The following is a 10,644-nucleotide window of genomic DNA, read 5'->3' as shown; positions in this document are numbered from 1 at the left end:
TTAAAAATTCGTGAAGAATTTCATTCTATATCTGATATTGAAATGTTATTTAATTATCTACCGGGGTAATTATGACTGTGTATAAGTCACTGAAAAAAGAACATATAAATTTATTACCTGTTACAGTGTCGTTAAACACTTAATCGGGGCGAACCCACCCGTTACATTCTTGAGAAATAGGGAAAATTAGCCAGGGTCGGAGGACCAGTTCAAATAGGCAGATCCAGAAGGGGGGGGGGGGTGTTACGGGATTGCAAAAAAAAAGAAAGAAGAAAGTCCCAAGTTTTTGTTGGGTTTACATGTCTACATGTATATGTAAAATGTACGTTATATTAACTCTACCTCTTCACCTTCAAACCCCCCCCCCCCTTTGAAAAATTTTCTAGATCTGCGCCATCCAACGGGTGCAGGGTGAGCCCTGCTGGGAGGTCCAGTTTAATATCAGCATTTTTATGACCATTTAAAGTGCATAAATTAAACTATATTTCACACCTTATAATAATTTATTTCTTTTATTTTCCAGTTTTTTAAAAGAAAAGAAATATTTGAGCTTTTTATTATTGTAAGGGAAAATTTTTACTCATTAAAGGGGAAATTGGGATATTCAGGGGAAATTTTCTCTTAGGGAAAAATACCAAACATTGTTAATACTCCGGGTAAATATGCCCTAGAAAATCCCTGTATAGTAACAATGAATTATCTTGATTGGAAATTGTATGCTAAAGATTTAATTATTTTATTTGGCGCTTTTTGAAAAAGAATAATTAATACCCTCCTTCGAAGAAGGGAGGGCATATTGCTTTGCTGCTGTCTGTTGGTTGGTCTGTCGGTCCACTTAGTTTCCATGCATTATCTTCGCAACTGTTGCACATACTGAAATGAAATTTGGTATACAGGTATATCTCATGAATATCTAGGTCAAGTTCTATTTTGGGTATGATCACACCAATTTTGTCAGAGCTATGCCCCTTGGACTTAGAAAAATTCCGATCATTTGCAGTTTCCATTCATTTTCTTTGCAACCATTGCACATACTGGAATGAAATTTGGTATACAGGTATTTCATATGAAAATCTAGGTCCAGTAGTGTTTTAGGTATGATCATACCATTTTTTACAGAGTTATGCTCCTTGGACTTAGAAAAATTCCAATCATTTGCAGTTTCTGTTCATTTTCTTCGCAACGGTCATACATACTGAAATGAAATTTAGTATACAGATTTATCATATGAATATCTAGGTCAAGTTCTGTTTTGGGTACTATCGCACCATTCTTGACAGGGTTATGTCCCTTAGACTTTGAAAAAATTACAATTATTTGCAGTTTCCTTTCATTATCTTTGCAGAGGTTGCACATACTGAAATGAAATTTGGTATACAGATTTATAAGTAAAATATCTAGGTCAAGTTCTGTTTTGGGTAGATTGCACCATTTTTGACAGAGTTTTGGACTTGGAAAAATTCCAATTTGGGGGGAGGAGGCATAAGTGTTTTACAAACATCTCTTGTTAAATTATATTCCAATACTGGTAAAGACTAATCTGCACTTGAAATACTTTTTGCTTTAAAAAAAAAATAGCCTTGATCAAACATCCCATGGGCAATAATTTAATGGGGAAGAAAATTACATTTTTTGTTAATTGCACAATATTCAGGTCACCTTGGTCATGCATACATATATACAGTTTTTGGTCAATGATTTCATGATGGTGAGGCTTATCGAAGAAATTTCAATTTTGTTCATAAACAGCCTCTGGATAGAAGGAAAGATTTGCATTTTGAGTTTAGTTGGTAATGTAATAGATCCAATGGATAGGAGGAATTGGGGAGAATTTCTGAATATCTAATATGAGGTTTAAATTGATTGGAATGAAAAATATGGAGACAACGAACAGAACTCAAGATCAAAAGCCCATAAAACAATCACACTCATTTATAAAAAAGGGGGGGGGGTAATTGAAAGTAATTAATCACACTCCCATATTAGTACATACATGTATAATCTTCCTCAATGTTCATAAAAAGAGTTGATCTTTATGTATTTAACAGAAAGAACAAAATTTAAGTTAATTTTGTTAAGGTCAACAGTTGTGGCAACAAAAATACAGTGATGTGCATTGAAATGGTAAAAAATTTGATTTGAATGGAACATTTGTTTTTTTCTTGTATACCATCAAGTGTTGCATAACCTTGTGCCCATTTCTTAAAAAGAAAAAAAAATGAGATAGCTATTCTCTGTGCAATATTGTTTTAAGACAACCCCACTTTGAGACTTAGCATGTATCAAAACCTGGTTATACCCCCCGCAAACGAAGTTTCGGGGGGGGGGGGTTACATAGGAATCACCTTGTCCGTCTGTCTGTCTGTCTGTTAAAACGTGTCCGGTTCATATCTTTCTTTTGGAGGAACATAAGAATCTACTACTCCACACAAAGATTGCCCATGACCTAAGGGTGTGTCATGACCTTGACCCAAGGTCATTTGGGGAACTTCAAAGTCACTGGAAGAAAAATTTCATAATTCGTGTCTGGTCAATATCTTTCTTACGGAGGGACATTACAATTACTACTCCACACAAAGATTGCCCATGACCTAAGGGTGTGTCATGACCTTGACCCAAGGTCATTTGGGGAAGTTCAAGGTCATTGGAAGAAAAAATTCATAATTCATGTCTGGTCCATATCTTTCTTATGGATAAACTTGGTAGGTTCTCATTCCACACAAAGATTGCCCATGACCCTTGGGTTTGTCACGACCTTGATCGAGGTCATTTGGGTAAGTTCAAGGTCACTGGAAGAAAAATTTCATAATTTGTGTCCGGTCCATATCTTTCTTATGGATAAACTTGGTAGGTTCTCATTTCACACAAAGATTGCCCATGACCTCAGGGTGTGTCATGACCTTGACCCAAGATCATTTGGGGAAGTTCAAGGTCACTGGAAGTAAAATTCATAATTTGTGTCCAGTCCATATTTTTCTTGTGGATAAACTTGGTAGGTTCTCATTCCACACAAAGATTGCCCATGACCCATGGGTTTGTCATGACCTTGACTGAAGGTCATTTGGGGAGGTTCAAGGTCACTTGAAGAAAAATTTCATAATTTGTGTCCGGTCCATATCTTTCTTATGGATTAACTTGGTAGGTTCTCATTTCACACAAAGATTGCCCATGACCCAAGGGTGTGTCATGACCTTGACCAAGGTCATTTGGGGAAGTTCAAGGTCACTGGAAGAAAAATTTCATAATTCATGTGTGATACATATCTTTATTATGGAAAAACTTGCTTCTGAAAAACCCAGCGGGGGGTATTTTGCCCCGTTTGGACAGTTCTAGTTTTAAATTGGCAATTTACTTTTCTGTTTTGGTTTAATTTATTAAATATACTGCCTATCATTTGTGTTTTCTATAAAATATTAAGATGATATGTCAATTGATTACTCGATTTATTTGATTGGTCATTTTAAAAATGGGTTAAAAATTTTGAAATTGTGCAAAACTTGAAAGAAAAGTTATCTTACCTATTCTTTCCTCCCTTTTCTATTATATAGAAGGATGTACAGTTGAGTCATGGTAATCAGGATACTTCACATTACTGATGAGGTGTGTTAAAAACAGAATGTTTAGATCTACAAGTAATTCGGGATTAAATTCGGTATTCCTGATGTTTCATAAACCAAGATTCTAAGAAGTGTCCGTATTAACAAGGCTTGACTGTACATCCATAGTATCTATATTCATTATTTACTTTATCCTTTGTAGATGCCTAGAAGAAAGTATTGGAGGATGAGTGGTGCCAGGAGAGAGTTACGGACTGACAAGACTGAGGAGACTGGCCTCATGAAAAACAGTAAAACAATGTCTGACCTTGACTTGACTGAGGAGACTGGCCTCTTTAAAAACAGTAAAACAATGTATGACATTAGAATGACTGAGGAGACTGGCCTCGTGAAAAACAGTAAAAGCAATGTTGACACTGAGGATCCTGCCCTCAGCTTACAAAAAAACAGGTCAAACAAAGAAACTTGTGCAACAAATCTGCTGAATGATTTTTGTGAGACAAATTTGCTGAATGAACTATGTGAAACAAATCTGCTCAATGAATCTCATGAAAAGAATTTGCAAAACATTACTGAACAAAAATTGACAAACAATGCCTCAATCACTAAAACTGTACAACATAATCATGGTGTAACGGCTGAAGAAGGCAAAGCATTTAGTCATGCAATCAACCAGGTATGCAATACAAAATTTGTATTTGGGTCATTTCATCAAGGGGATGCAAGGTTTTCATCATTTTCTAGAGGAAGTCAGTGTACCTGCAATGCGCTTACTATGCTGATAAAAAGTTACGAAGGATTTTCATTCTCAACAGAATTTATTAATAGCACTTTAATAGCAGGAGATCAGGTTTATGTTATGTTGGTCAAGAATTTGCAGCAAAGACAATTGTTTCTTAACAAACTACTTAAATTTGATGAGTTGCCAAGTACCTTAACTTTAGGAGAAAATCATCATGTCATTGAGAAATTTGAAACCATGTGGGGAATACTTGTCTCTGATGAACAAAGTAGTCAAGTGAAATCATTGCATCAAGCTTTAGAAGAGGCTTTCCAGGTTTCTAGATATTTGCTGATAATGATAGGGGCAATTTGTTCTGGTATATACAAAGTGTCAGACAATGAATTTTACTTTTTTGACTCTCATTCACATGACAGTGCTGGCATGTCTGCCTGTGATGGTAAATCAGTACTAGTACAAAGCAAGACTATTGATGATTTGGTGTCATATTTGTACAGTATGTATAACAGCATGCATATAGATTTTAGAACGCAGTTTGAAATCTTACCAATCTCAATTAAGACTTTGCATCATAGTTTTCCAGAGAAAAGCCCATTGCAGAAAAGATTTTACAAAATGGATGATCATCTCTCATCTAGGACAAAATCGGATCAAAACCCATGCAGAAAAGTGTATATGAGAGATTACATGAGGAGATAAAGACAGAAAGTACAATTTAAGCAATTAGAAAAAAACAAAGAAACACATGCAAAAAAGTTACGAAGACAAAATGATGATATAAAAAGCAGAGAAACTGAAATTGCAACATTTGCAAGGAAATTGAAAAGGCAGAATGCTGAAATAAGACAGAAAGAAAATGAAAGAGAAGCAGCTGCTAGAAAGTTAAAGCGACAAGATACTGAAATTAAAAAGAAAGAAAGGGAAATGGATAAGCTTGCAAGAAAGTCAAAGCGACAAGATGCTGTAATTAAAGAGAAAGAAAGGGAAATGGATAAGCTTGCAAGAAAGTCAAAGCGACAAGATGCTGTAATTAAAGAGAAAGAAAGGGAAATGGATAAGCTTGCAAGAAAGTCAAAGCGACAAGATGCTGTAATTAAAGAGAAAGAAAGGGAAATGGACAAGCTTGCAAGAAACTCAAAGCGACAAGATGCTGTAATTAAAGAGAAAGAAAGGGAAATGAATACTGCAGGTAGAAAGTTAAGGCGACAAGATGCTGAAATTAAAGAGAAAGAAAGGAAAATGGATAAGTTTGCAAGAAAAGTAAAGCGACAAGATGCTGAAATTAAAGAGAAAGAAAGGGAAATGAATACAGCTGGTAGAAAGTTAAAGCGACAAGATTCTAAAGTTAAAGAGAAAGAAAGGAAAATGGATAAGTTTGCAAGAAAGTTAAAGCGACAAGATGCTGAAATTAAAGAGAAAGAAAGGGAAATAAATACGGCTGGTAGAAAGTTAAAGCGACAAGATACGAAAGTTAAAGAGAAAGAAAGGGAAATGAATACTAAAGGTAGAAAGTTAAAACGTCAGAATGTTGAGGTGCAAGAGAAAGAGAAAGAGGGCAGTAGAGTTTCTAAAAGAAAATGCCGAGAAAATCCAGCTGTTCTTGAAAAGGAAAGGTTAAGAAAGCAAGCTAAACGAAGTAACATTTCATTCAGAGAAAATGAGAGATTCCTAAATAGGGAACAGAAACAGAAGCAAAGAGCAGATAAAGAATATTGTGAAAAAGTAAATGAACGACAGAGACAGAAAAGATTTGGAGCAGATATAGGAGATTGCATTCAAAATTTTCATGAGCAGATTAGACATGGTCCAATTTTTGTATGCTCATGTTGTCAGCAAACATGGTTCAAAGAAAGTGTTTCTAAAGTGGAAAACATCAAACTAGATGATAAATATAAAAACAAGTTTCTTACAAGCACTGTGTCTGTTGAAAATATGGAATGGATTTGCAATACTTGCTGTTCATCAATAAGAGAAAACAAAATTCCGAAGTTGTCTGTCTTAAATGGTATGATGTGGCCACTTAAGCCAATGGAATTAGATTTGTTTCCTTTAGAAGAAAGGCTTGTATCTCTGAGAATACCTTTTATGCAAATAAGGGAGTTGCCAAGGGGTGGACAGTATTCTGTAAGAGGAAATATTGTGAATGTTCCTGTTGATATTCAACCTACTGTAAATAGCCTGCCAAGAAAATTAGATGAAAATGTCACAGTTCCTGTCAAATTAAAGAAAAAGTTGTCATATCAAAAATGTGATTATCACGAAAATGTACGACCAACAAAAGTACTGATAGCGTTGCACTGGCTTATGAACAATAGCGACTTTTACAAGAATGCAAATATCAATGTTGATGACAACTGGTTTCAAGAAATTACAACGTCAGCAAGTGAAATTGTTCAGGAATTGGTGAAAACACAAGAGAGAAACAACCAAAATGCTGATGATCTTGAGACGGTTGATGATGATGATGAATTCTGTGAAGTAGATGGAGTTGGTAGAGATGGTAATTGTGATACTCTTTTAGATGATGCTTCACGAGACATGAATCAGGTATACACATTTGCTCCAGGTGAAGGACAACGCCCGCTTAGTTTATATCAAGATCAGACAGCTGAGTATTTATCATTTCCAACAATTTTTTGTGGAAAGGGAAGATTACAAGATGATGAAAGACAAGTTCGTGTCTCGTATGCAGATATTGCTAAATGGGAATTAAGGAGTGTTGATAGACGTGCTGCCCAGTCTGTTCCAAATTTGTTTTTCAAGTTGAAAAAAATACAAATGAAGCAAGTGACAGACAAATGCAACCTGGCTCTTAGGAAATGCAAAACCAAAGGAAAATCCATGACAGCAAATGAAATGAAAAATCCTGAAAATGTTAATAATCTTGTTAGACACGATGAAGGCTTCTTCGTGTTCAGGCAGTTACGAAATTCACCTGCATATCTTGAGACTAGAAAAAAAGATGTATTTGCTATGATCAGACAGTTAGGTCTACCAACATGGTTTATGTCTCTGTCAGCTGCAGATACAAGATGGAATGATCTCATCAGAGCACTTGGTGTGTTAAATGATGGAAAAGAATACACTGATGAAGAAATCGACAGTATGACTTGGTTTGAAAAATCAAAATTAGTACAAAAGGATCCTATCACTTGCTCTAGGTACTTTGATCATAGGTTCCATATGTTTATGAATACAGTGTTGAGAAGTGATCATCATCCAATTGGGATTGTAAAAGACTTCTTCTACAGAACTGAATTTCAGCAAAGAGGATCACCACATATTCATATGATTGTTTGGATAGAAAATGCACCAAAATATCATGAAAATAATGAACAGGAGATAGTAAGTTATGTAGATAATTACCTGGAATGTGAAAAGAATGAAGAGAAGGATTTGACTGACTTGCAAGTGCACAAACATTCACAGACATGCAAAAAGAGAGGTAAAGCTGTATGTCGATTTGGTTTTCCCCTCCCTCCTCTTGAAGAAACTTTGATTTTGGAGCCACTAGAGTGTGATGTTGATAAGTACAAGAAAATGTATGATGATATTCAGAAACAGCTGAATGATATGAAAAATGGATGTGATTTGCCCTACAAGGAGCTCCTGAGCACGGTTCTAAAGATATCGGAGGAAGATTACATAAAATGCATTAGAAGTTCACTGAGAGGTCCAAAGGTTTTTCTAAAAAGAAATCCATGTGATATGAGGGTAAACTCATACAACAGTGTTGTTCTTGATGCTTGGAAAGCTAACATAGACATTCAATATATTTTGGACCCATATGCCTGTGCAATGTATATTGTTTCATATATAAGTAAATCACAAAGAGGGATGAGCGATTTGCTTAACAGAGCTGCAAAAGAAGCTAGAGAAGGAAATCTTGACATAAAAAGACAGGTACGTCATATTGGAAATCATTTTCTCAACAGTGTAGAAGTTGGAGCACAGGAAGCAGCATATTTAGTATTGCAAATGCCAATGACCAAAGGTTCAAGAGATGTTGTTTTTATAAACACAAGTCCATCAGATGACCGAGTAATTCTCATCAAAACAGATGCTGAATTGGAAAAGTTGACACCAAATTCTACTGATGTGGAATGTAGCAATGTTATTAAACGGTATGCAAAACGCCCAAAGCACCTTGAAAACTGGTGCTTAGCTGATTACGTATCACAGCTAGATGTTGTCTTCCCTAAAGATACTGAAAAAGAGTTCACTGAAAATGAAGTGAATGATGATGATCAGGACAATCAGTCAGATGACGAAGACAATTCAGATCTTGAATTTAGTGAGAGTGATACACTTGTTACTCTGAGAAATGGCATAAAAATTAAACGACGGAAAGTACCAAGGGTAATTAGATATGTCCGATTTAATATCAAAACTGATCCAGAAAATTACTACAGAGAAAAACTCATGTTGTTCATGCCTTGGAGAAATGAATCAACTGATCTAATATCAGGAATGGACACGTTTGAGAAGTCATTTCATCTGGAGAAGTCATTTCTTACACACAAGGTCAAAGAATATGAATTCAACGCTGAACAGCTTGATGCAGCTTTGCAAATGGCAACTGAGGATTTTTCAGAAGCTTATGATGAATTGGCACCAGATGTTCAGCAAAGAGAGGCAGAAGATGAAAATGAGGGATCTCTTGAATCTGAAAACTTTGTTCAGTTTAATCCTGAGAGGCCTATTGAACAGAGACAGTATGATATAGGATCTGACCTTGGAATTCCATCAACAAGACAAATAACTGAAGAAAGTTCCGTTAGATTACCAGACGATGAATACTTGAAACTTTTAGGAAGTTTAAATGTAAAGCAGAGAGAATTTTTCAATCATGTCTTGCAATGGGTCAAAACAAAGACAGAACCTATTTATTCATTTTTGTCTGGAGGTGCTGGTGTTGGCAAATCTGTTTTGATAAGGGCACTTTATCAAGCTCTGCACAGATTCCTATGTTCCACAGAAGGTGAAAATCCAGATGACATAAGAATACTTCTTTGTGCTTATACTGGCAAGGCGGCATACAACATTGGAGGAAAAACTATTGCATCTGCTTTCCATCAAAAAATTAATCAAAGTCAACAAAGTTTGCACTGTGATGAATTGAACACTTTTCGTACAAAGTACAAAAACCTAAAATTGATCATTATTGACGAGATATCAATGGTTGGAAATAGATCATTAGCACTCATTGACAGTCGGCTACAACTCCTCACAGGCATCAAGAAACCATTTGGTGGTATTAGTATCATAGCTGTTGGTGATTTTTTTCAACTTAAACCTGTAATGGACCGTTGGATCTTTCAGGATTTAAATCATGATGCTCAAGCTCTTGCAAACAATCTCTGGAAGGAGCATTTTTGAATTTTTGAGTTGGATGAAATAATGCGCCAGAAGGACGATCTTGAGTTTGCTCAACTTTTAAATCGCCTTCGTTACAATATTATGACAGAAGAAGATATGAATGTGATACACAGATGCATGATAACGGAAACAAGTGACAATTATCCACATCATGCTCCTCATCTCTTTACACAGAATTCAAAAGTAGATGCATACAACAATCACTTGATTGAAAAACTTGAAGGAGAAAAGGTCACAGTAAATTCAGTGGATAGTGTTCTAAAGGATTATTCAAAGGAACTTAAGGAAAAGCTGCTTAGATCTCTATATAAAGCAGATGATGTTAGCAAAACTGCTAATTTGATGCAAAAACTGATTCTTGCTGTTGGGATGATCTATGATATCTCGGTGAATGTTGATGTATCTGATGGTTTAACAAATGGGTCAACATGTAAGGTACAATTAATTGAAAGAAAAATGGAAGGAATATCAAGACCAAGCATCGTTTGGGTAAATTTTTTTGATGCTGCTATTGGAAAAATTACTCGCAAGAAATATAAACATTTGTTTCATGAAGGAATTAATGTGGACTGGACACCAATTTTTGAAGTTCAGCGATCTTTTGTATTGAATTACAATACTTTTCAGAGAATTCAATTTCCGTTACGGCCAGCTGCAGGGAAAACAGTTCATAAAGCGCAAGGTTGCACTGTTGATGAAATTGTGATTGATTTGTCTCAGACTAGAGTGAGGAAAAATCCACATATTCACTATGTAGCATTAAGTCGAGTACGATCCGTGGATCGTCTGCACATCCTAAACTTCAATGAACAGGCATTGACTATGGATGAACAAGTAGTAGAGGAAATGGAAAGAATGAAGAAAGATGTGCCGCTGCTACTTTGTTATGTCCCATTATACCAGGTCGATTTGCATTCTTTTAAAATTGCTTTCAACAACTGTAGATCACTTCATAAACACTTCCCA

At 35.6% G+C, this 10,644-nt stretch overlaps 1 protein-coding gene across 1 annotated transcript; it reads left to right on the top strand.

The window, feature by feature from the left end:
* Nucleotides 1-3,567: 3,567 nt before the first annotated feature.
* Nucleotides 3,568-9,678, top strand: LOC133203455 (uncharacterized). The gene is made up of 3 exons (XM_061339233.1): nucleotides 3,568-3,600; nucleotides 3,760-4,233; nucleotides 5,020-9,678. The coding sequence occupies exons 1-3, from the start codon at nucleotides 3,568-3,570 to the stop codon at nucleotides 9,676-9,678; spliced, it is 5,166 nt and encodes a 1,721-aa protein (XP_061195217.1).
* Nucleotides 9,679-10,644: the final 966 nt, after the last annotated feature.

This window comes from Saccostrea echinata, unplaced genomic scaffold, assembly GCF_033153115.1.
Source record: "Saccostrea echinata isolate AGI-Se365-2 ecotype Australia unplaced genomic scaffold, CSIRO_AGI_Sech_v1 ptg000051l, whole genome shotgun sequence".
Lineage (NCBI taxonomy): Eukaryota > Metazoa > Mollusca > Bivalvia > Ostreida > Ostreidae > Saccostrea > Saccostrea echinata.
Note: the sequence above shows the minus strand (reverse complement) of the source record. Positions and strands in the feature narration are given on the sequence as shown.

Coding starts and splice junctions, on each gene's coding strand:
- LOC133203455 (XM_061339233.1), top strand. CDS start 3,568: ATGGTAATCAGGATACTTCACATTACTGATGAG. Junction 3,601..3,759: donor TACTTCACATTACTGATGAG/GTGTGTTAAAAA, acceptor TATCCTTTGTAG/ATGCCTAGAAGAAAGTATTG. Junction 4,234..5,019: donor TTAGTCATGCAATCAACCAG/GTATGCAATACA, acceptor GTACAATTTAAG/CAATTAGAAAAAAACAAAGA.